Source organism: Crotalus tigris, unplaced genomic scaffold, assembly GCF_016545835.1.
Source record: "Crotalus tigris isolate CLP2741 ecotype Arizona unplaced genomic scaffold, ASM1654583v1 scf7180000017781.746583, whole genome shotgun sequence".
Classification (NCBI taxonomy): domain Eukaryota; kingdom Metazoa; phylum Chordata; class Lepidosauria; order Squamata; family Viperidae; genus Crotalus; species Crotalus tigris.
Window position 1 is genome coordinate 611,669 of NW_024096631.1, and position 27,941 is coordinate 639,609.

Genomic DNA, 27,941 nt, shown 5'->3' on the forward strand with positions numbered 1-27,941 from the left:
CTAGATCACGGGTGTCAAACTCTATAGTGTCATGTGACATATTGTGACAAATCGTGATGTTTTTTGCTTTTGTGGAGCTGGGGTGGACGTGGTCTGCGCATGAAGCGTCCGGCCCGTGGGCCACCAGTTTGACACCCCTGGTATAGATCATGGGTGTCCAATCTTTTGGCTTTCCTGGGTTGCACGAAATGAAGAGGAATTGTCTTGGGCAACATATAAAATATATAATATATTTTTATAATATAAACTTTAAAATATAAAATATAAAAATCACATAAAAATGTTAAAAGTTTTTGATATTGTGGGGTCGCATTAGTAACTGATATAGATAAATACACAAATTCTAATATTCAGAAAATATACTTCCTTTCTCTAAAACCAAAAAAAAAAAAATAGTTTTTAAAAGTTAATAGCAGGAAAGATAGGAAATGTGATGCCCAATTATTTTTTTCATTTCAACTTTGTAAGTTAAGCGGGGGTGGGGGGAAGAAACCTACAAAAATGTAAGTCCTTTAAATATTAATCAAAGCTAATTGACATATATATTAATATTATATTAATCAATTTAACTCCAGAATAAGGATGCACCTTGTCAATCAGAGAAGAAACACAGAATTGAGTGTCCAGGTCATACCAGGCTGAAGGAGGCATATTTCAGAGTATAAACAATAACTATTGATATGAATCTATTAATCTGAAATTATACTTCTCCAGCAGAGAAGAATAGTTCTGACAGGCTGCAATTTTTAAATCAGATTAGCTAATGCAAATAATGGCCTGGGAACAATAGAGGGTGTTGTTTCCTGAATCGGTGTTGCTTGACGCACTTGGAGGGACCCAAATGCTGAATAACTGTTTGATGTTTGAACAGAAGTAGCAGCAGATGTAACTGTGTTTAACTGGATCGCAATGAATGTTCATTTTCTATCTCAAGTCATTTAAAATAGGCAATTTAAACTGGTTTTAAATATATACTTTGAACTTTTTAGTAAGTTATTAACAAGGAGTTACTGATGCTTTCCTGAACATAATACAAATATAATGCCATACCTTAATTAAAAAATTAAACATATTTCAGTTTATGGATTTATTTTAATAGGTTTGCATATAAATTCCCCTTCCAAAATTGAGACTCTCTCCTTATGAGACAGGCTTTGATTCATCAGAGGGATGGCAAAAGAGGGAGAGAACATTTTTATGTTTTATCTTCCTTCCTCTGAAAGTCCCAATGTTACCTGGCCTCTCATGCTTTTCTGAATATGTATTATCCAAATGGAGCGGAGCTCAGAAATCATCATCAACAACAAAAGCTCTCCTCCCTACTACTAGGAATATTTTAAGAGTAGAATTCCACTTATGGTATCTTAGTCAGGCTGACTGTGACAGTACTGACGTGTAGTTGTGTAAGTAATAAATCTTGCCTTACATAGATTAAATTGGTCCTGCTTAAGATGACTATTGCAAAACAGTGCTTAAATTGTTAATATCCATTGCCATAGGGTACTTTGAGATTCTTGTTTAGACAACAAGTTTAGTTGAGAAAGAGTATACAAGCTATTATAAAAAATATACTTGTATTATTTTGGGAAGGGCAAGTCAGTTTTGATTCATATCTTTTAAGAGATGCAGTGAAAGTCTTTAGTATCCCTAGCCATTAATACTAATCCAATGGGAGATGAACACGACTTCGCATCCTTGCAAATTTGTGGTCAGCATTCACTACTTTGAAGGTTCTGAAGACTTAAAATACAGTTGTTCAGTTTGGATGTAGTTGTAAATTTTAGTGCATATAAATAATGAAAGTAAGAATCAGAATGTCTGAGTTGGGGCTGAAAATTGGAAGTCATCTTTTTCTAACATTATCAGAAGCAACCTTCTGACAAGTCTGCTACTATCGCAATATGACATAGAGGTTTTAAAAAGCAAGCAACTGGTAACAACTTTGCTTCTATCTAAGTACCAAATGAGAGGGACAAAAAAAGGGTTGCCTAAAAAGGATGGCCTATGTTTATTTATTTGGCTATCAGTTTTTTTCTTCTTCTTCTTAGCATTTTCCTGAAAGTGCAGGGTCTGTTTTTTCAGATTATCCGAGTCTTGATCCTTTGGTTGCAACAGGAATTGACTTGCTTGACATGATGGGGGCTGCGAGTGACTGGCTTAAAGTCACCCAACTGGCTTTTGTGTCTAAAGCAGGGCTAGAACTCACAGTCTCCTGGTTTCTAGTCTACTGCTTTAACTGGCCTTCTTATTTCAGAATCAGTTAATGTTGCTTAAAGATGTGAATGTTGATTACTCATGAACCTCAAGTATTCTCCCACTGTATGTGCATAATGAGCTATATAAAAAGAAGAGATGGAAAGACTTCTTCCACTTGCTTTAACACTTACTTCTGAATTTGGATCTTGCCCATCTTTTAAAGAATACAACTACAGAATTATCTTCAAATGATTTCCATGCTGTTTTTTCAGTCACTTTAAGGAAAATTGCCTTTAAGTATTATTTTTTTAAAAAAAACAACAACATTGCTTTAATCAGAACTGAGTCATGGTGCAACCATTTCAAAAGTTGAAATAGAAAACTAATAAAAGAAAGAATAAAGAACAGACATATGAACTGTTTCTTTTTGCAATGCATGATTAAATTAAAATTACTGCCTGAGATGTTATTTAATTTAATTGAAGTAAAAAGTAAAGGTCAAACTGTGTGAAGAAAATGTAGGGAAAAAAGAACAAGATTTCAGGACCAGGAAATGTGAATTTCTGATCCAAATATCAATAATTTAAACAGATTTAATTAAAAAGATCTATATAAAGGAAATGTTCAAGAAAAATATCTCTAGGTTTCTTCTTTTAGGAAACAGAAAGAAATAAAATAGGAAATCCTGCTAACGCACACTGTGTATAGATAAAACAGGATTTGGCTAACAACTTCTGTTGGTTTTTTTTTTTTTTTTTGTCATAAAAATCTTTATTCTGCTCTTTGGAAGTGCCAAGGACTGAGACGGAGACTCAAAGTGCTTCAATAATTTTATAGAAAAAATATTAAATAGTAATATATCAAGTATATTTTGGTCTTTTAAGCATTTCAAATCAATCTCAGACAAGGGTGATTTCTTTGGAAGGGTGCGGTGAAGGGACTAGTAGTGGGGTGTAATATATTTCCTGACAATATCCTTTTACCTAAACATCATCATAACCAGGTTTGCCAAGATCCTCACACTTTGTATGACTTCTTGTACTCAAGTTCTACTACAAAAGTCTTATTTTAAATAACAAAGCATGGTATATTTAAATAAATAGAAGGTCCTATCCTATCCTATATTATACTAAAAGAATCCTACTACATTATACTATTGTAAGTATCCTATATCAGTGGTTCTCAACCTTGGGGGTGTGCGATGTCATCGCAGGGTGTCTGCAAAGACTTGAAGAAATGTTATGATTTAATTCTTGAGTCTTGGGGGTCCATGGCCACAAAAGGAGGTCTGTGGTGAAGAAAAGGTTGAGAACCACTGGCTTATATGAATAATGCCATCATGTCAAATGAAATGATAATAATTCTGTGCTGGAATACAGCAAGTGCCTCTGTTGATTTGGTTGCTGATCATCTTTCCTATCCAACCACTGTAATGTAAAGGGAAAGGCAAAAATATCTAAGCTCTTGATACCCAGCAACTTACATCTTTATATGCAAACAGTTTTGTTTGGAACTGCACCTTTTTATCGCTTCCATTTCCTACTTAACATTATTTTCTTCCAGCATTTTTCAAATAGAAAATAAGATATCTTACTCAAATGGAACTATTTACTATAATTTACAGAAAAGTTAGTAAAATTCCAGATGCTAATTTCACCCAATGCTCTGAGTCTAATATCAGGCTTTCCAGCTGTGCATTTCAAAGCAAATACAAATTGTCCTATGATTAACACTTTAAATACCTAAGTTCAACATAAAAAGAGTATAATATTTTTAGTCAAATTGAAATAGCATGTTTTATGCCAGGACAGTATATAAATATATACAATACTTCATATCATAGACATTATTGTGTTTGATCAGCATTTTACATTTTATACATTGGATCTTTTTTAAGGGTGGGTGGTTATCTTTTCTACTGCTTGTTTTTGACACAGTCAAGAGTCACACAATTTAAATTGGGGTCCAGGCAGAAGAACATCGTGGCTTCAAAATCTAAGGGACTGGTTTGGACAAAACTCAGCAGCAGTTTTTCGTGTGGCTGCTGATAAAAACATGATCGCCAACGTCCGATAACGGATATGGCACAACAAGAAGAATAAATCCCATAAATAATAATGGAAAGGCATTATTAGTTCATAATTCCAGATAAAGTAGAGACAGAATGTGAGATTATTTTTCCCTTTTTAAATGCTTCAAATAAGAATCCCAATTTTATATGCAATAATAAGTTTCCTGGTAACCTGAATTTGATATTGATTTCCTATCTTTGAGGCAAAACCCATCTTTCATTATTCTCATCTTTCTCATACATGCTGTCCATTCAGTTCCATACTTCGATCTATTATTTCTTTTGCTTTTTTCTTTGCATCTTTCATCTTTTCCTTTTTCCTTGACCATTTCACACAATGCTATTTTCAAAAGAAAAAAATATATATAAGAAAATCAATTAACATTAAATCTTAATAACTGACCAAATGTTTGTATCAAAAATAAGTGTCTCAATAGATAGTTCTAGAGTAATCAAGCCACTCTCAATTGTGGTCCATCTGTTTATCAATTATATATATTTAAAAAGTGTTCAACCTTTCATTACTAGTGAAAAAACCCAGATGCTTTTATTATATTAGCCAAAGTAAGTTCTGAATAATTTTCTCAGACAGATAAATATGCCATCACTATCTTTCCAAAATGAATGTGCTTCCTTGACAAAATATAGTCTTCATTCCTAAAAGAATTTGAAACAGAATTTCTTTGAAAACATTAATGAGTAAGTGAACTTGTATGCCACTTATCACACTTATGCTATCTGCTCTTTTATGTTCATGCCAAATTCCATCCCTTACCGTCAGAGCCACTTACAGAACAGATCTGTTTAATTTCAGCCTTGGAAATGCATCAGTTGACTTTGGAGACATTCTCTCTGAAGGCAAAACAGAATGCTTTTTGAAATGAATGTATTCTTGGGTTAATTTTAATGCTTGGTAGTCTAAAGCCACTAATATTTTAGATGCAGTGGTTTCCAAAATCTGCTTCCAAATTCTACATTTTAGGCTAGAACCAGCACTTCAGTGCACAACGCAGTATAATGATCAATGTCTGAAAATGCAAAGTATGGAGAGATGAGCAGTCCTAAATCTCTGATGCCAGTAAAGCTCACCCCAGCCCTGTTTTCCCTTAGTCCGAATTGTATGGTTCCACAAACTAAGTCCTAGCTGACCCATGAAGCCAAGAGGGAAGTCACAATATCCACAAGTACCAAGTCCATAACATAGGTCCAGGGTACAAAAACCAAAGTACAGTTCAAGAGTCCAAAAGCCCAGGAGCCAAGACCAAAATCCACAAATGAAGTCTGAACTTCAGAGCCGAGAAACACGATCCAAGATTCACAAGACAGCATTCACAAAAGCCAGGAAGGTATGCATCAAAGAAAATAGGTGTCCCCGCAAACACATCTTTCCCCAAAATGCAATTAATAATAATAATAATGATAAAGTTGGAAGGCACCTTGGAGGTCATCTAGTCCAACCCCCTGCTCAGGCAGGAAACCCTATACCATTTTGGACAAATGGCTGTCCAGTTTCTTCTTAAAAACTTCCAGTGTTGGAGCATTCACCGCTTCTGGAGGCAGGTTGTTCCACTGGTTAATTGTTCTAACTGTCAGGAAGTTTCTCCTTAGTTCTAGGTTGCTTCTCTCTTTGGTTAGTTTCCACCGTTGCTTCTTGTCCTGCCTTCAGGCGCTTTGGAAAATAGCTTGACTCCCTCTTCTTTGTGGCAGCCCCTGAGATATTGGAATACTGCTATCATGTCCCCCCTCGTCCTTCTCTTCGTTAAAACTAGACATACCCAATTCCAGCAACCGTTCCTTATATGTTTTAGCCTCCAGTTCCCTAATCATCTTTGTTGCTCTTCTCTGTATTCTTTCTAGAGTCTCAACATCTTTTTTACATCGTGGTGACCAAAACTAGATGCAGTATTCCAAGTGTGGCCTTACCAAGGCACTGTAAAGTGGTATTAACACTTCACGTGATCTTGATTCTATCCCTATTAATGCAGCCTAGCACTGTGTTGGCTTTTTTGGCAGCTGCAGCACACTGCTGGCTCATATTTAAATGATTATCCACTAGGACTCCGAGATCCCTCCCACAGTTACTACTGTTGAGCAAGGTTCCCCCTATACTATACCTGTACATTTGGTTTTTCTTGCCTAAATGTAGAACCTTACTTTTTTCACCACTGAATTTCATTTTGTTAGATAGCACCCAGTATTCAAGTCTGTCCAGATCCTCCTGTATCCTAAGCCTGTCTTCTGGAGTGTTGGCTATTCCTGCCAGCTTGGTGTCCTCTGCAAATTTGATGAGTTCCCCATCTATCCCCTCGTCCAGATTGTTGATGAAGATGTTGAAGAACAGAGCCCTGGGGCACCCCACTACACACTTCCCTCCATGTAGATGCGGTTCCATTGAGGACCACACGCTGAGTACGGCTGGTCAGTCAGCTACGGATCCATCTGGTGGTGATGCTGTCTAACCCACATTTTTCTATCTTATCAAGTAGTAGGTTGTGGTCTATTTTGTTAAATGCCTTACTGAAGTCTAAGTAAATTATATCCTCTTGTCCACTAATTTTGTCACTTGGTCAAAGAATGCAATAAGATTTGTCTGTCATGATCTGTTTTTCACAAACCTGTGTTGGCTTTTAGTATTGACTTTGTTTGCCTGTAGGTGTTCGTTGATTCGTTATTTGATTATCTTTTCCAGAATCTTCCCAGGCTGATAGGTCTGTAATTTCCTGGGTCCTTTTCCCCTCCCTTTTTTGAAGATGGGAACTACATCAGCTCTTTTCCAGTCCTCTGGTAGTTCCCCAGTGCTCCAGGATCTTTGAAAAATATAGTGCAGTGGTTCTGAGATCACATCTGCCAGTTTCTTAAGAACCTTGGGGTGTAATCCATCTGGTCCTGGTGATTTGGACTCGTCTAGGCTGGACAGATGTTCACTTACCATTTTCTTGCCTATCTTAACTTGTATTTCTATTTTGTTTTTTATGGCACTATTTTTGATAGGTTGGTCTGTTTTTTCCCTTTGTGTAAAGACAGATGCAAAAAAAGAGTTAAATAGTTCTGCTTTCTCCCTGTTGCTTGTCACCTTCTTGCCACTTTCATCCACTAATGGACCAATCGTTCCCTTCACTTTTTTCTTGTTCTTTACAAGTTGAAAGAAGCTTTTTTTTTTGTTATTTTTGACTTTGGTTGCAAGCCTTAGTTCATTTTGAGCCTTAGCTTTCCTCACTTCATCTTTGCAGGCTCGGACTATTTGCTGATATTCTGACTTAGTTATGTGTCCCTCTTTCCATTTTCTATACTTGTCCTTTTTATCTTTCAATTGATCAGAGAGTTCTTTATGCAGCCATGCTGGTTTCTTTTGAAAGCTGTTATTTTTCCTCTTTGTTGGTATTGTGCTAGATTTGGCCTTTATTATTTCACTTTTCAAAATTTCCCAAGCCTCTTGAGTTGTTTTCCCCTGGAGGATTCTCATCCATGGAATCCTTCCCAAACCCTCTCTAAGTTTATTGAAATTAGCTCTCTTGAAGTCCAAACTCTATGTTCTATTGCTTGTGCTTCCATAATGTTGAATTCCAATATTGCATGATCACTTCTTCCCAAGGTTCCTATGGCTTCAACACCTTCTATCATTTTATCTCTGTTAGTGAGGATTAGATCCAATATGGCTAATCCCCTAGTTCCCTTCTCTACTTTTTGGGAGACAAAGTTGTCTGCTAGGTTTGTCAGGAATCTGTTTGATCTTCCACTTGGTGCAGAGTTTGTCTCCCAGTTGATGTCAGGGTAGTTAAAGTCCCCCATTACTATTGTGATGTGCTTCCTACATACTTTAGTTAGCTGACTAGCAAAAAGTTCATCTATTTCCTGTGTTTGGTTGGGTGGCCTATAGTATACACCTATGGCAATGTCGTTCCTCCCCTTTTATATTGACCCATATGCATCCAGGACAGTTTTCATCATTGTTGTTCTCTATTTCTGTAGAGATGTAGTTATTTCTTATATAGAGAGCAATTCTACCTCCTCTTTTATTTGGTCTGTTTTTTAAAAAATAATTTAAATCCCTCTAGCTGTGTGTTCCATTTGTGGGTTTCGTCCCACCATGTTTCCGTTATGGCAACAATATCATATCTGCCCTCATTAACCTGAATTTCTAATTCACCCTGTTTGCTGTTCATACTCTGTGCATTTGTGTATAGACATTTGAGTCCTTTATGACCGACCCTGTGTTTACTTCCTACATAACCTGTGTGGTGCCTGAGTTCCCCTAATGTCTTACCACCTATATGGTTAGTGCACTTTGTGTGGCACTTGCTATTAAGAGCTTGATTTTGCTTGACAGCAAGGTTGGTATTTTTGTTCACACACATATCTATGTTACATGCCCTATTGCTTTTAGATTGCTGGGAATAGGGATGTTCTGTATCAGTTAGCTCACTGTCCCCGCTGTTTAATTTAAATATTCCTCCAGAAAATCTGTGAATTTATAGCCAAGTAACTCAGTCCCTTTCTTAGATGGATACAAACCATCTCTTTTGTACATTTTTTCATGGGACCAGCTACTGACATCATGACTAATATATCCAAAATCTTCTACTTTACACCACTCCTTTAGCCACATATTGAATTGTGCTATATGCTGACCTTTTCCATTTTGGTCCTTAAAATAAGCCTACAGCCTATTCTGCTAAGTTCCTGCCCCAAGCTCTGGAAGTCATTCTGCACAATGAGTACATCTTTTTGGGACAGATCATTAGTGCCAAGATGTACAATAGCCTCCACATCACAGTCCTTGCTGGCATTCTTGATTATTTTACAAATACACTTCTTGTCCCTACTGGCAGTAGCACCTGGAAGACACCTGACCTCATTCAAAACCTCTGTGTCCTTTCCTAAATTAAATCCCGGTGTTCCTTGTGAGGAGGGACGGGGCTGTTTCCTTATGAGCAACCTTGCCAATCTCCTCTGTGACTACTTCTGCTCCACTCTCTAGATGATTGAGTTAGATGTACAGATTCAGTTTTGATGAGGCTTTGCCTGATATATCTCAGTATTCTGCTACAGAACTTTAGAAACCAGGATTTTGGACTGTACCTGGAAGCTTACTGGCAACAAATGTTAAAACTGATATTACAACTGGAGTTGTTCAAGACTGCACACAGAATGACCTAGCAATATCCTGCCAACACTGTTTTTTTATTCCAGCTGCCACTTCCAAGTTATTTCTAGAGGCAGTCCCATTCTATAGTATGTTGCAATAGTCTCCTCATGTAGTGATCAAGTCAATGAATGCAGGTCATTCTGGTCCAAGTGCACTATCCAAAGTTGGGCAACGGTTTTGATATCCAGGGCTTCTACCTGCTGTTTTAGCAGGAATCAAGAATGCAGGAGGACCCCCCAAATCACAAGTCACTTTTTCTAGAGAGGGCATGATACTGTCCAAAGTAATTACAACAGCCAATATTTACTTATTTATTCATATTTATGAAGCCACCCAAATCCATACAAAAATAAAAATGAAGTATGAAAACAGTTCAGTGATTAATCCTATGTAAATGGCCTCACAATCTCCCAACACAATCCATCCTCAGAGGAGCCACCCACTCACTCTGACTCAAAGCATGGGGAAAGAGCCAAGTCTTTAGAACTTGTTTAAAAGAGAGCAGGGCTGCTTGAATGGGGGCAGATTGAATGTTTGAGGAGATAATGTTTCAGAGAAATCCCATCTGATGGCATTGCTTCATGGAAAGGCTAGGGTTAATGTGAATTCATACAGAATTGGAGTTAACACCTATATTAAATCTAAATAATAATAATTAATAATGATGAAAAGTAATCCCAGACATCCTCAACATTCACAGAAATCTGAGTTTTGCTAGGATGGAGCCTGAGTTTGCTTTTCCCCCTCCAGAGCACAACAAACATGGGATAAGACCTTGGTATAATTGGAGTGTCCTAATATTTTATGCTTTGCAGCATCAATATTGAATACAGGCATACCAATTCGAAGTAGGGGAATCTCTACCTGGAAACATTACTATGATTTTTATTTACTTTCATCAGGCAGCTGAAACATTTAAAATCAACCCTTAATTTATTATGTCCTATACTCTAAGCATGGCAAACCTATTGTTTTACATGTGCTGATGGACTCCAATTTGCATCATGCTAATGGTTATAGGTAATGTACCACAGTGCAGCTGAACAGCCACAGCCATAACCCCAAATAATTGGAAGTTTTTTTAAAAAAAATATTCAATCATAAACAACTTCTATCTTAGGATCTCATTTTTAATAAAATACATGTCCTTCCTGGATACTGTTTTTTGTATCACTGCTAATCTGTTTTCTGTATCACTTGACCACCCCCCCCCCTAAGATTCACTGTAGTATTTATGAGTACTGCTCCACTCTACCACTGAAATATTATAAAAAAAAACCTGATTATTGCTGTTCTGAAGTATAGCAAAGTACCTCAACTCACAACCAGGGGAAATCGGCTCAATAATTTATTTTTAATCAAGAGATATACCTCCTTGTAAATAGCAGCAATTTTCACAGAGTTAACAGTGTATCCACATCATTTGGATGGACTCCTTCTCCCTCTCGCATGATGCAAGATATATAAAGAGTATGAGAAGAATTTGGTGGACCCTTTTGTTTCTTAAGGAAAGGGAAAAACAGAGCCAAACTAGTGTGAAGAGAATAATTTTGTATTTATACAAATTTGATAAATAAATAATAAATACATTTGAACAAGTCTTAAGGAAAAGGAACTCTTCAGAAAAGCAAATATGCTACCATTGTAAAAGATGAAGAAAAACTGGGATTAGTGAGGGTGAAATCTAGAGTGAAGAGTATTCTCACAGATCATGCCAAAGATGTCTACAATGGAAAATTTGAATACAGCTCTATGTAACACAAACCCTTGCATGAGTTGTCAGAGACAACAGTTTAGAGGCAATAGATGTTTTAAATATACAGTTTTGTGCCTGAAAGTGTAACATCACTATTAAATAAAATACTCTTTGTTCTTCTAGTCTATCCTATTATTATAATACTTTAATTATATACTCTCTGGAGAGAAGCCAAAAGCAAGGCAAGCTGAAACAAAGGGAAAGTATCTTGTTTCACATAATATTGAATAGGGTTCTTTTTTAGCATGCTCTGACAATCAGTCCCGATAAAAAAGACATAAAAGCAGAAATAAAATTAACACTGTTTCCAGTAGAGGGGTACTTAGAGGCAAATAGTTCAGTTGTTAATTTTTTTGGTACCTTCACAAGAGCCAAGAATAAATGTAGATGAATGTATGCATCTTCTCCCCCTCCAGTCAGGGCAAAGTCAGGCAGATGCTTTCATTCAGGATTATTATTTCAGCCCCAGCCCTGCAATCTACAATGTTGAAACTTTATACCAATCTTACCCAATCTGGTTCCTTGCAGCCACACTGAATTGCACACTTCTAGCAATCATAATGACTGGGGATGGTGGAATATTCATGCCCAAACTGACTTCAAGTCCAATTCATATGTTGGATTAAATTGGGAAACAGTACTTCGTGCTTTTTATATAACCTATGAAGAGCAGGTAAAAACTAATAATATGGTGGCAATTAATTTTTGATAATCTGATATTTAGTTCAATAGACTTTTTTTTTTTAAAAAAAAAGCACATTTGTAAAATATACAAGAATCATATCCTTTAAGGTTTTCTTCCTCAGAATCTTCAAATGACAAAGTTTGACAGAAGAATACTTGCTTTCTCTCCTTACTACACAAACTAGCTGGTCATACCGCAGCTATGTAATCTCATGAAAGAATAAGAATATGAGACAGAAGAAGGACAAGTGAAAGAATGTATGATGATATGGACAAAAAGTTTTGGTTACAATATATAAATGGATCGATAGGAAAATATTTGGTTGGAAGACTTGAAATTTACATTATGTTCTAGTCTTAAATATACTGTTAGTAAACCTGTTGTTCATCTCAAAATACGAAATAAAAGTCAAATCCTAAAACTATAATTAACAAGACTTTGAGAATTACACATCAGAAACAGTCATTTCTCTAAGATAAAAAAATATATAAAGCATATTAAAATCACACTGTGATTTTATTTTATTTTATTTAGTTAACCAGAAATTAACTAAATTGCAATTCATTAACAAAAATCTGACACCTCTTCTAGTTAAGCAACCGCAATCAGTTCCTTAGATGTAAAATGGTCACTAAGCGAAATGGTTGCAGAGAGAGAGGGAGGGAGAAAGGAAGATGCAGCTGGTTGTTGTTGTTGTTTCAGATAAATTTCTCTCATACAGCTTTGCCAGCATTACTCTCACTCTGGCATGCTTGGTTGTCAGGCATTTGGAACTTAGTTATATGTGTGCACATTACTTGGAAAATGTTTTTTTTTTAATCACTGTATTTGCAAGCTGTGGCTATATTTTCAGTAGAAATAAACATAGTTTCCATGTAATACATTACTCTATTTAAACTTCTACTTAAGCCTTGAGCGTCTTTGTTAAAACTATCTTATTTTATGTAAGCAAATATTGTAATGATTGAGTACATAATTTAAGGTTGAAGGCATTATTTAATATTAAGATTTTATTGGCTTATTTTGAAAACATAAAATCTGTAAGCCATTTAATATATGAAAAAATGCAGAAACATTTTTGCATCAGCAAAATTATGAGAATCCTCAAACTGCTTTTTAAATTAACAGTACAAATATAATATGTGAAACAGTGAGTGGGAGGGAAAGATAAGGGTTAGCATTTTGGCCAGTGATAGCATAGAGCATAGAGAGGGATAAGCGTCCTGATTATTTTCCAACGCTGGTGAACATTTAGTTTATCTTAAAAAATCAGGACAGAGAGATATATTTTAATGTATGTATGGGAACCTCCACCCTAAAAACTAAAAATAGTTTTCTGGGGTTTTCCTTCTGATTCTTACATTTCTTCTCCAGGCCAGAAAAGTTTTTATCATCAACCAGCAGCTGAAGAGAGATAATATTTTTCCCTTCTATGTAATGTAACTTCTCTTTTTTAAAAAAATCTGATTGCAGGACAGGAAGGGGGGGGCGTATCTGGAAACAACTGCTCCTGGAAAGGGAAAACTGTATAGGAGACTCATGAAACTGAAAAATTCTGTCAAAGCTACGTTTTTAGTTAAACGATGCAATTTGCTACCATACCAGGATGACTTTAAAAGAGTATCAGTGCAGTATAGGACTATCCATGACTCCTTGAGACAAGTTTGCCTCTACCCATATTGGCAGCACGATCCTTAAGTACAAAGCATTGAAAAGCAATGGGAGTGAGCACTGAATTCATGCTTTTTTGTGAACTTTCTTGTGGCATCTGCCTGGCCATTACAGAAAATAGAGTATCGAGTATCGATAGAATTATAGAATTGTGGATCTGGAAGGGGCCACAAGACGATCATTCCAACCTATTGAAATGTGCAAGAAAATCAAGCAATCCTCAAAAGACAGTTGTCCACCATCCACTTAAAAAACTCCAGAGATAGAGAACCCACAGTCACCATAAACTGAGTATTCCACTGTTGCACAGCTATTGCCATTAGGAAGATTTTCTTTATATTTGAAATCTAGATAACTGTAACCTGGACCTATTGTTTCTGCACCTTTTGTGTATCTGATACCATGTGTCTCCTTAAGCCTTTTTCTCTGTATCTTGCATCTTTGTCACTCCTCTTTTGAACCTGTTTGAATTTATCAATTATTTTCAGGACATGTGATGCCACAATCATAACAGTAATTCAAATGTGGTAGTTTAGAGTAAAGAACTGAGACTTCACATATTATTAATACAATGCTTTTTCTAACTACATTAGGCTTCCTAGCAACTGTCTCACACTATTGTGTTGTATTCATATTGTTGTCACCATGTCCTTCAAAAATGTACTGCTTCCAAGCCATGAATATCCCATCTTGTACATGTGGGCTGCATTTTTTCCTCCCTAAGTGTAATAAACAAAATTGTTTTCTATTGCAGATATTTTTCCTCTCATTCCAGACTTCCAACTTGCCCAGAGTAGACTGCAATTTCATTCTGTCATCCTAGTTGATGACAGACATTCATCTGTACATTTTTGCAAGTTTGATAAGCAACACATCAGTTCCATTATCCAGACTATTAATAAAAATGTTGAATAATACCAAGTCAGATCCCAGCAGGACCCTACTGGTTACTGCTCTCCAAGTTGATGTTGACCCTCTGAGTGCTGTTAGCCAGTCAATTGTGGATCCAGTTTATTTTAGTGCCATTCAAATCACATTTAATAATGTGATAATAAGAATGTCAAATGAAACTGATGTAGATTATAAACACAGCATTCTCCATGTTTTCTAGTGATTTTACTTGTCAAAGAAGGCAGCATGCATCTGAATCATTATTGACAAAACCACATAACTCTTAGCAACATGCCTTAGCAATCATGGCACTGGCTGCAAAAGGTTGCATATTACCTGCTTTATTATGTTAGGCTCCCTGGTTGGTAATTACTGGGATCCACTTTTCCCCCCTTTTAATTGCAAAGGATGGGCATATTTGTTCTTCTTCAATCATCTGACACTTCTCTAAGACTCCTTTGATTTAAATCAACAAAAACCTAAAGTGAACCTAAGAAATTATTTGCTGGTAGGAGTCTTTTTGATCCCAAAACATTCTTGCTTTCCAGTTTGCCATTATTTACTTCAGTATGACTTAAATTGCCACATGAAAATGGCTTTCTAAATGCAGTAGTCAACAGCAAGCATGAATTTACAAGTGCAGGTGTTGGAATTGGAGCAACTCCCCCCCCCCCCAAGAGTTCCTCTGGTGATTTCCTTACTCAGGAATAACACAGTAGAATATCCTGATCTTTGATCATAGGAAAATGGTTGTGAACTAAATACACAGCACAGGCATCCTTTCTGACTACTATGTTGACAAATATCTATGATTTGAGCTTGTAAATGTCTCCTATCTGCCCTATTATTCTTAACAAGTGATATTAAATAGTAAAACCCCATATTTAACTCATTAGAAAAAAGCTCTAACAACATAGGAAAGAAGTTGTATGCATATAACCTGTGTTATAGAACAAAATAGAATCAGATATGTAGGTTCCTTTATGTAGGATGTATTCTAAGGGAGGTTGGACAACCATCTCCCAGAAATGATTTGGTTTCGATTCTTGTTGGATTTTGTGGTCTAAGTCACTTTTTGCAAGTCTAAGGTTCCATTATATTTGATTTGTATATTGAATATTCCTAATTCAACATGTTATCTGATAAAGTTAAAGGTAGACATTTGGCCATTCTTAGTTTTTTTACTGCCCAAAAGTCACAATGAGACTGAAAAAAAGTTGCAAGATTTACACAGATACTGAAAAAAATTAAGCAAGCTATATTTACTATTACAAATAACAAGAAAAGGGGGGATCATTCCATGCAGGAAAGCTTTGCTTCTAGACTTATTTACTTTTTCCTCATCACCTCTCTCTTTTAAAACAAGATCTATTTATAAATGTCCTATCGAATAGTACTCATTTCACTTTTCAAACAGCTTGTGCTTTGCATTGTTAGCTGGCATTGTTCCACTTGGCTTCCAAACATTTGCTATGGTCTGGTGGTTGGCTTGTTCTCCATCTTTTAACTTTATAATCATAGTTTCTACAATCTTGTTTTATTTCAGTGCAATAGTTGTCCAAAAGAATTGCTCAACTTAGCTGTACTGACCACAAACTAAATAGGCTGTCCCTAAAGGTTCCACACAGCCAGAAGACTAATTTCTACCAAGCCAATAATTTGAAGAATAAGAATAAAGGTATTGTCATATGAAATACCAAATTACTGAAACTAGTTCATAGAACAGGACTTATTTTTCCATGATGAAACTAAATTGAAAATATTTATGCTACTTTTATGCTCATTCTTACCAGTTTATTTGTAGGTCCAAGCTACTCATTTATTCATTACTCAAAGAGATTATCATTTTCACAAACCACTCCCAGCTTCTTACTTCTCCCACTGCAGTGGCTACCGCTTGCAGGGAACTTTTACATCTGATGATGCTCTGTGATACATTTTTAAATTAAGTAGCCACATTCTTCTTGTGTAATCTGAAGCTTGCTCCATTCCGCCTCTTGGGGAATTTGTTCATTGTTAATGGACTTTGCGTAATCATTTGCTACTTTCCTTATTTTGAATACTGATTCAGTAGAATTTTTTGTCTCACATTAAACACAATTATATCAGTGAAAAATGCAAATATTGTATAAAAAAAGTATTAAATAACTAGTAACAGAGTTTACAACTGTATGCCATGAAGATCATATTACTGGACACGGTACATATATGAGTATTTTAGTATATGAGTATTTATTTCAAAGACTCATCCACAAACTCTCCCTGTCGCAACAAGGTGAACTGTTTCTGTTTATAGTAGGGATACCCTCACAATAAAGTCACGATTGTGAAGATGAATAACAACTTTGTTAGCCTTTTCTATGAAAAACAGCAAGAGGAAGGAGCAGGGAAAGTGACTTACCAAAATCTTACTTTCCATTTCTCTTGAGAATAGGAGGAAAACACAATGCAGAGGACAACTAGATCATAATAGCATGATATTATGAAGTTCCCCCAAAAATCACTGTTAGGTTAAGTACATACAAAATGGGAATATATACATATGTACATACATATATATCATACGTGACTATATTTTGGAACTTCATGGTGTGATGTGAATAATTAAAATACTCTTAAGTGTCATAATTAATCTTGTATGAATAGAAAACAACTTTAAACACTGAATGACATTCATATAGAATTATTATTTTAAAAACTCAGTTTACAAGATGCAGACTTGCTTTGAATAATTCATAGAAATGATATTATGCGTTTATGAAATTGACATCTGGAAATAATTTGTACAAATGAAACTATGACTTTCTCTTCCAGTTCCAAAGTCCTACAGGGGCTTAAGATACCATAAAATTATTCATTTGTGTGTTGATAAACCGTTCTATAATTTATGTTTTTAATTATAACAAATATGATGTAATTCTTACTTGTTGTTGCAATTCTTACTCTCAAACAAGCTATTTATAATTTACTGTAATTTATAATTTACTGTAATTGAACCTGCCATAAAAAACAACAACCAACATGAAAAATCACACATTCTTCACAAGGAAATATATTTTAAGCAAATGCTTTTGCAATTGATTCAAATGAATTTATTTTAAAAAGCTGCTTATATGAACTTAAAACATGGTCACATTAAAATGATTTTAGTGCCAAAAGAATACGAGCAATTATAAAGTTTTATTGATGTTGCCTCCAGGTAAATGGTCTATTTATGAGTATCAGTTACAAACCAAGTTACATGAAATTGAGATCTGCAGATCAAAGCTGAGAACTGTTTATCTCTAAACAGAGGGAACAAACAGAGATCAAGGGACAGAGAAAGGGAGCAGTGTCAAATTTACCTCATTGAGCAAAATGGATCCTTCTATCTAGTCCAATGGTTCTCAACCTTTTTAATGCCGTGACCCCTAACCGGTCGTAAGTCGAGGACTACTCAACCGGTCGTAAGTCGAGAACTACTCAACTGGTGCAGCACCGTTTGCAGAATGGGACTTTTGGCAGGCTAAGCAGGGCAGAGACAGCCTGGACAATTCCTATTGGCTTTTGAAAGCCAATAGAATTAGACTCTATTCAAGAGAGTTAAGAATAAAGAATAAAAAGGAGTAGCACAGCTAAGGAAAAGGGGAAAAAAATGGCGGACTGCGTTGTTTGGCGACCCCCGTGAAATGGTCGTTCAACCCCAAATGGGGTCCCGACCACAGGTTGAGAACCACTGATCTAGTCTTTCCCTACCAAATTTAGCTGGTGGGTTTCAGTTCTCCCAAAGCTTGGCATTGGTCCCAAGTCCCAAGAGCAGACAGGAATATGGACTTTGATACTCCGACTTGAGCCTGAATTTTGTGAGTGAAATATAACTTAGTTTCTGACTCTGGTTTTAAATGACTGGTGAATTGTTGTCTCCCTCAGAACTATTAACTTGCCTATATAGCCAGTCTTCTCTAATATCTTACAGCCTATGAAAAAAGACAGGTTTGTAGTAACATGCATGCCTTTAAAATTTTCTGTGAAACATATGTTTAATTGTAATAGTAAATACCGTGATTATTTATATTCACCCAGCAAGCCATTTTCTGTCCTTGCATGCTAGGTCAAATGTTTTCTGATGAAATATTCATGGAACAGAATATTACAGAGGAATCTGCCTCAAAGTAGAAAGTTGGGGACTTTTGACCATATAATTCCATAATAGCTTTGTCACAAATCTTATTTATAGGTTTTGCAAAATCTCTATTCCTACTAAACTAATTCTTACTGAACTAAAATTTAGGCACTTTTGATTCTTCAGCCAATGAATGAATATAATTTCACTATGATTGTCCATCACACAATAATTGCTTCTTTGAGTTAGGCTGTGCTTGTATCATCATGATGGACAGCATCTAGCCATCTTGACTTCAATCAATCTTTTTTTCAATTGTCTTATTTTTTCCATGAATCAAGCTTGTTCATCATGACAGTTGCTACCGTGTTATGTGTCAAAAATATCTAAGCTTTAGCTTCATTATTAGTGCTTCCAGAGAGCAGCCTGATTTTATTTCATCTAGTACTCAATTATTTGTCTTCCCAGTCCAAGGAATTTTATGTTTTCCTCAGCACTACAATTCAAAGGTTTTTCTCTCTTTTTTATCCTCTCTGCTAGGTTCAGTTTTCCTAGGAAATACATTACTTTTAATACCATTTACCTTTGTTATCATATGAAAAAGAACTGCAGTTCTATATATATAATCCCAGTTAAAAAGTGTTCACTTGAGAAGCAGTAGATCAGGGATGTCAAACTGCCGGCCCGTGGACCAGATGCGTCCCGACGAAACCACGCCCACCCCATTGCCGGCCATGGGAAAAAAGTCATGATATGTCATGACACGTCACGCGACGTCGCGAGCTTGACACCCCTGCTAAAAATGAGTGGAGGGATACTGGCAATATAGGAGAGTAAAATTAAAATGTTAACACTGGTCCAATTACAGTAAGTCTCTTTTAGACTATGTAGCAAAATACAGGGGGGGGGACAAATAGGACATTTCTCAAGGATAATAATAATAATGCATGAGGATATTGGGAAGATATTACTTCAATATTTATGTAAAAGTATTATTTAAAAATAGAATGAATTATTGGAAACATGAAATCACAGAGTCACTGAAAATGATAGAACAAAATTTGTATGGGATTTTAAAATTTAGACTGATCAATACTTGGAACATAATACACTAGGCATTACTGTCCCTGAAAAGAACCATGTTTGGGTTATTGATGTAGCTATCCCAAGAGAGAGTGATATTGAAGACAAGGAATGGGAAAGGAATACAGTATAATCCTACAAAAAATGCAAAATATGGAAGAAATTGTTGATTATGGTGTCAATTATTAGTGGCACTCCAGGTGCAATATCAGGAGGACATAGAATTTGGATTGCCTGACATTGGGATAACTTAATGAAACCCAACTACAAACAATAACACTAATAGGTACCTCATACATAATTATTCCCTTTTACAATACTGCACTTCAATGTTTAGCTTGTGTAATTCATATTTGGTGATTTTTATTTAGTTAGGTGATCCCAGTCCATCACAGCATGTTAACTGCAGACTGTTACAATATTTACTAAAGCTTAGTGTAAATCCTAATATATATAACTTTGAAAGAAAGAATGAAAGAAGGAAGGAAGGAAAAAAGGGAAGGAGGGAGGGAGGGAGGGAGGGGGGAGGGAACAAACATACAGGATACAGCTATTCAGTACTAACTAATGCCTAATGGTTAAGTTTGATTGTAATCATTCAAACTAACCATAATGTTGTACTACTAGTTATAAATGGAATTGATTTTAGAACCTCTCTCACATGTAGATGAATAAAAAGACAGATACTCTTTCAGAGAAGGCAATGCTTCTTACAGGTCAGACTTTAAAACTAAACAGCCAGGCAGTTCATGAGTCATAAAACTGTGGAAAAAAAGCAGTAGCTACCCATGTTTTGAGGAGAAAAAATGCACTCTAATAATGGCTCCCTGGTCTTTACTCCAAACCTATTTCCTGTAACAGAAATGTGAAACCTCAGTGAAAATAACTTCACCAAAACAGATCAGAAAAAGAGAAAGTATAGTTTATTTTGGTCTATACCAAGACCACATTCAGGCTCTAATAATAAACTATAAGAGACCTAAAAGCTATTCAGAGCTGAAAGTAGGACTTGATAAGCTTAGGCAGGTGTTAGGACTTTTGAATTCTGCAAATGCTCAAACAAAAAATTACTCTGAGAAACCCCACATAGTATACTAGCTGAAGAACAGTATTCATACAAGAACTTGAAAAGTGGTCTGGAGATATACTTATTAATTTATTTGATCTATTCTATATGGATGTCCAGTTCACAAATTGAGACTCAATGACTAATACCAAAACAGGACCAATAACATAAAGGAGAAGAAAGAAGAGAACACACTGTCAACTAGGGCCAATCCATAATCATTCAATATTCCAAACACTCCAAGCAGCTCACCCGGCATCTTAGTCCAGGAATTGGTGGACATCTACCAGTTTCCGATATCTGCCAGCCATATGCTTTTAGTAAGTTCATTTTCCTTAGCATCAGAGGCACTGATATCATGGTTTAAATTAATCAACATTGACTTTACTCATGTACCACATAATGGAAAGAAGCCAGGGAAACACAGCATCTTCCAAACCAACTTGGAATGTTTTTCAGGATATCTGAGGATACATTTTTATATTTTGCATAGGTTGAAAATAAATGTATCAAGAGTTCAATCTGTATATCCTTACATGACAGTTTAGGGTCAAGATTAGGGTCATCCAAGAACAATGCAGGCTAGATAGTAATTTTTATGTAATCATATTTAATAACCACATAAAAACAATATATTTGATCTTTCAATTAGTCATTTAATTAATAAGGGCAACCTGACTAAATAAGATGATTTTTTTTGCTTACACAGAGGTAAGATACACCTTGATTATGTAAAGCAGGGGTGTCAAACTCATTGCATTATGTGACATCATGACGTATCACAACTTTTTTCCCAATGTCAGAGCTGGGGTAAGTGCGGCTTCCGCATGACCCATCCAGCCCACGGGCCGGCAGTTTGACACCCCTGAAGTAAAGGAAACACTGAATGTGCCACACTAGATGAAGTTATTACTTATATTGTGCACTTGGAATGCATGGAAATGTGGGGTGGGGGCAATGCACAGAAACAAAGGTAACATGATGCTTTTGAGATGAAAAAATGAAAATTTTGTGTTTTCCCTGCAAAAACAGCATATGCCTCCATCATGTATCTATTATTCTCTTGAAGCTTGACAACAACATCATGCTATGTACACTGATGAAAAGACAGTAGGTAAGTTATGAAGACACAGTACAGTTAATTTATGGGATTACACAGTTGTAACATACAAAATCCATTGGAGTTTGGTGACTAATAAATTTAAATAGGAAAGGTAATACATTTTTAGTTGCTAAAATAAACTAGCCTTTGCAAAACTAAAAACAGAAATACAATGCCACTTTATCCTATAACAATTACTTTGATAGTAGTTAACAAGTAAATGCAATATTTTGCCATAATAATAGCACCAGGAAAATCATTAGCAAATTTTTCCTTCAGTCATACTTTATATTCACTCCAATATTGACTCATTGAATATGTGCCATCAAATTGTTTTCAACTTCTAGTGACCTTATAAATAGATAACTGCATATATCTATGTAGAATTAAATAGAAACTGTTTTCTATTTAACTTTAATATTATAGTGAACTGAATCCTCTGTGGGCGGTGGATACGTGGTTTAATAATCTGATGGAGTTTTAAGGAAAAATGAGTTCTAATTGCTGCATGAATCTGATTCATGCAAATTATGTGAAAATATTAAATCAGTAATATTCTTCCAAAAAAGCCCCATCTTAAGTTGTTACTAATTAATGAAGTTGTACAGCAATAAATTTTCTTTTGTTTATACTTGAAGTACCTTACCTCAGCAGCTTGGGTCTCCTGATGCAACAAAGTCAAACCTGTAAGATCTTCTAAGAACGAATGGGAAGAATTAAAAACCTTTGCTAGGAAATTAAAGCCTTCTCTTTCATACTGATCAAGAACCTGTCAGAAGAAAGCACAAAGAACAATATTAATTATTTATACTTATACGAGGATCAGTTCTTAATATAAATTTACGAAGTAAGAAATTGCAGCTTCCTATTTACAACACACAAATATTTGTGTTTCTGCTAACAGAATCACGGAACTTCTTTTTTATACCATTTAAATAAATGGTGTTATGAATCCCATCTTTTTGAGGAAACACAGCAAATGAACAGCTAATCCAGACTTAATCAAATCCACTTGTGAAATCCAGCAGTCTTTCAAGCAATACAATTTCTTTTCTGGGGTGATAGCTTTATAAAACTTGCATTATTTTAGCTAATCTGAATGAAACATTTTCAGTGACTAACTATGATACAAGATTTTTCACTTTAGCTTAAACAAAACACATTCACATTCTCTGTATATGGTGAAATGTCAATACGTTAACATTCAGTCATATTTTGGTGGTTATTGGACAATATATTATACAATAACAATCTTTGATTGCCCATTTCTTTAGGCCTGGCATTGCTAAAATCAGTGAATTACGAGGAATTTCACTTTAAGAGAAATCATTCATAAAAGAGAGAGAGAAACTTCCCAGCATATTCACATTGGAATGAGAGGTTTTTTTTAGCAGAGGATACAAAGAAGATACTCCAAAATCTTCGTATCATTTGTTAAATTCTAGAGACAAACCCAATGCCACTTGCCAATTTTGTAATACCGGTACATTAGAAATTCTATATTAGGCTTCTAATCATATGTATGCATAGCAAGAATAAAGAGGCAGCAAAACCAAGTAAAGACAAATAGGTTAATAATTCAAGAATATATTTGTCTGTATGAATTGCTACTGAAATATTCTAAAGGAAATGTAAATATTGAATTAAGGAAATGTTACAGTAAGGTTGAACTGTAACTTTTTCTTGCAAGCAACTGTTAACAGGGTATGTTCGTTTTCTTGTGGAGTTACAGAAATAAACATGTAAAAGATAGAAGATTAAATCAGGATGTGGTAATACTGATTTTGATACTTATTCTGTTTTTATCTTAATTTTCACAATGGAAGGACGGCTTCTTATTAGCATATAATAAGCCTAATATAAGGCTGGTCTCTTTTAATACTCTCATTAAATCTGCTTTTTTTCCCAGAACACCCCCTTCCACCTAGGGCTTCTCATCATGGGTACAGAGCCTGTTAGATAACAAACTACTGCTTACTACTGCTACCAGGACAAGCAAAATACAATTAAAGTAGTTTTATCACAATAGCCATCCATTTTATCCTCAGAGAGCAGAGCCAAGCAGTACGGTAAAGAGCTCTTCCAAAGATAGAGCAGAGACTGTTCTTATCTGCAGAGACAGACAAGACAGACAACACACACACACACACACACACACACACACACACAAATTGATGTTGGCAGAAACAGAGAATTATGAGGGGCAGTGTAAATTAGGCCTTCATTAAAGCATTTGTCTTTAGGAAAGCCTTGAAAGTGGTTATAAAAAAGATTGTGCACATAGAGTGGAAAAGACAGTCCAAGAAACAAAGACAAAGTTTTTTAAAATTTAAAAATTTCATTTTTAAAGATCCAGGATTAGAACAAATGGCTCCTAGCACATGACTGCATTAAATTGAGAACTCTTTGGGGAATGTTTAACAAGAACGGGTTGGCAACCTGCAGTCCAGAATTCCTGTCAAACTGAGAGCCTTATAGGCTAAAGGATATATACAAATGACAAAAATAAATAAAAGGGAGGCTTGGAAACCTTTCAGACTTAAGCCCCCCAATAAAATAACTCTTCAGTAGCCAATCTGAAAATCCTAGACTTACTCAATGACATAATGATGCCACAACACCCTTTGCCACCAAAACTTGATTTTAAAAGTGTAGCCTGTCTGTTCCTTTCTTGATATTATTTTGGTACATGTTACATAGAAAAAAATAATACTAGGGGTCATGGCAAAAGGTAGGTAACGACCCAGGTAGGTGCGCAGCAATTTCTAGCAGCAATTTCTGTGGCATACTGAACTACATTTACAAACTTGAATCAATGCCTTGGCTTTTCCAGTTACCAATCAGTCAAAAGCATCATATGATTTATTCTGTTCAAAATCACAATACAAAACACATAATACATTGGCCAGATTGTGGTGTTAAGATGTACAGGAATCATAGAAAACAACATCTTAAGATGTACATTACACTGAAAAATGATTCACTGAAAGCAAAGTAAGTATAAAGTCTATGTAGACCAAATAGAGGGGTTTACATCCAAGAAGCCATGTGAAAGTATAAAAAGGTTTAAGCATTGGGGATTTTCGAAAAGTAACTTTCACAGTTGTTGAAAATCTCTACAGTTGTGTATGATAAAATCTGAAGCCATCCGGCATAAGAAGAAATGCCCTTTTCAATAGAAACATTCAAACCTTTAGCATCTTAGCCAACAGTAGGAAATCTGGCTTAAACTCTGAAGATATATATAAACACAGTGAAGAATTTGAAAAGGAACAGTGAGAATAATGTCAGGGTTGGATTCAGGATCGTCTCTCTCTCTCTCTCTATAGTGAAGTAATAATCCCTTAAGAGTTTAAACAATTATTCTCAGGTGATCCTGCAATATTATTGTCCCATGATGCTTCCTGGTGCTTGGAATCTAGCCATACTTAAAATCATTTCATTTCATACAAATGAGATTTCAAATATGATTTGATTCACTCAATCAGAATGAAGCTGGAAGGGACCCCTGCTCAAGCAGGAGACTCTACCATTTCAGATAGGTGACTATCTGGTTTTTTCTTAAAAACCTCCAGTGTTGGAGCACCCACAACCTCTGAAGGCAAGCTGGTTAATGACTCTTGCATACTGAACTTAAAAATATTTTCACTGGTAGAAATTGCCTATCAACTGCCCTCTTTATTTTACAAAACTACTTCAATGTCCCTTCTGATACCTTAATTTTGCCTTGCTAATACTCCTGAAAAAATACTCCTGCATTTGCTCCAAAATATATTATTCCTGTAGCAGATGTTCAGAGGCCTGTTTGGTTTAATAGAAAAATGCATTTAGTTGATAGTTGTTCTCTGGAACTTTTTTCCTCTTGTCTCTCTCTTTAAAAAAAAAAAAAACTTTACTGTTACAAGCTTAGGTCAAGGAACACTTTCTTCTTTTTGGATCCATCAGTTCCTTTGCTAGTCAAAGGAAAGGAAAGGCAACCCATACATGCCTTTTAACAGATGCTTATAAAATTTTGAACATTTGCACTGAATAATTTCCTTGATATTTGAGGGGACAGCAATGAAAATGTCAGCCTACAGATCTCTCCAATAGGTATACCATTTGCCTAGAATATTCAGCACATCCTTTGCCAGGATGAAGATGAAGGGAAGACACAGCCAATAGAGATCTGCAAAGTAAAGTGAAAAAGAGGGGTGGATTTTTTGCCATCTTGATTATATAGCAGACTCCCACACAATTGTCTGATATAATCTGGACAGACTGACATTAAGACTGCCGTGAGAGGTATTGGATACCTTTCAAAACGTGAGACGCTTGAGTTCATGTGCCATGATGCTTCACAGATAAGATTCAGTGGTGGACTGAAAGCATTGTAATTAAGATTGTCAATGATAGCACTAACATATCCTGCTACATTTGAGTGGACTACTGAAATTTAAGACCATATGAATATGCCATCCTACTCATTAGTAGACTAAAAGAATGGAACCCTTCTGAAGGAACAGCAGATGACAACATCAGACACTAGGGAAACATCAGAAATATAATCTTCAGGTATGGATTTTCCATAAAATTCCAAATGAATATGATTCCAATTATATATTCATCTAAATATATAAAAGTATTTGGACAACATTATTTGATATGAAAAAGTATAGTCTCTTTTATGAGGTTTGAACACTGTATTCAAATAAACTAAAACCTCTGTTGTATGGAGAAAAAATATTTTTATTGAAGTACCGTATGGAAACAATGTTGGGCACTAGGCAATAAAATAAATGTCACATAATTTTGAACTATTTTTCTTTTTGACCTAGTTGGAATCAGACAGTACAGGGTTATTAGAGTAATTTCCTCAGTGCCAACAATAGGGCAGCTGAAATGTGAGAACTCTCTATGAGCTGGAAAATTCAGAGACAGGAGAGCAGCCAGCCTATGTGATACCTAGGACATGGCAGGAAGCTTGGAAGAATACAACAGATAAAACTCTAAAAGCTTACTCCCAGAGAGTGACTTGAACATAAGTAGAATGAGTAGAATGAATGCAGTGAACCTGCTAGTGGGGCATGACAATGACTGTGACTTTCACCAAGATTTTTTTTTAAAGCAATATTTTTTGCCTATCTAAGAAGAAAGTCTGTTCCAGAAGTGAAACAGAACCTTAGGGCCATAACTCGGTCCTCCATCACATGAATGGGAGACAAGATGTCTTCATGAACGGTAAAGAGTTTTGAAGGAAGCTGAGAGAAGATTAAAGGAAATATGTAAAAAAAATCCCCAGGCAAATCATTAATGGCTACTAAAAATTAACTGAAGGAGTTTGGTGAAAGTTGTGCTTATTCACATGATATGTTTCAAGAGTGAGGCTCCTAAGCCCTAGAAGGTTCCAAACAAGGTAAAGTAAGCCTGTGTGTGTGTGAATAAAAAAGACTCTGATGTTACAAATATGCTGACTATTATAATTGTACAATTATTAATAAAACACTAAAGATTTCTATAATTTTCAAGAGAAACCCATAAAATTATCAATAGTCTTTACTCAGGCTTGTAATTGAACTATAATTCCAATTATACAAAATACAGATTAATTGTATTAGCTGGAAACAAGCTGCATTACCTAATAATTACAGCAATTACTAGACACGGAGGGGCTAGTTTGCTTACAGCACATTGCCTGCACTCACATGCTGTGCCCAACCATGGCTTGTTTTTAATATAATTAGTCAAACAAGCTATAAGATGTATTCACATAATACAATTGCAAATCCAGTTTAGCTGAAAACCAAGGCTTTTCCTCTTGAGCAGCATGGCTGAAAACAACTTAGATTGCCTTTTTCCCAGCAAGTGTGTGAAAATCTCATCAAAAAGATGCAGATACAAATGACAGTGTTTCAGTTCATCAATCACATTATGGCAATGTATGAACCTCTCCAACTGAACATACCAAAGATTTCCAAATATTTTCACAATAGTTATAGTCACTCGGCATTTCATTAAATATATTCCCCTAATCAAATATCTATCAGGCCCAAGTTGTGTCAATATTTATTATAGTTGCAAATGTGCACACAATCAATAATAATAGCAATAAAAAATTAAAACTGATGAAATGAACAGCTGGCCTGGTACAAACAGGAAAAAGGGAGGGAAAGAGGATGGGTTTGTGCTGAAA

The 27,941-nt window shown here is 35.6% G+C and overlaps 1 protein-coding gene across 3 annotated transcripts in view; it reads right to left on the reverse strand.

The window, feature by feature from the left end:
- The window catches only part of ATG7 (autophagy related 7), an 89,583-nt gene that overhangs the window by 16,575 nt on the left and 45,067 nt on the right, over positions 1-27,941 (reverse strand). For all 3 annotated transcript variants that reach the window (XM_039342251.1, XM_039342253.1, XM_039342252.1), the window contains one exon: positions 22,416-22,538. In XM_039342251.1, the coding sequence (XP_039198185.1) occupies positions 22,416-22,538 (123 nt within the window). The remainder of the gene's footprint in view (positions 1-22,415; positions 22,539-27,941) is intronic.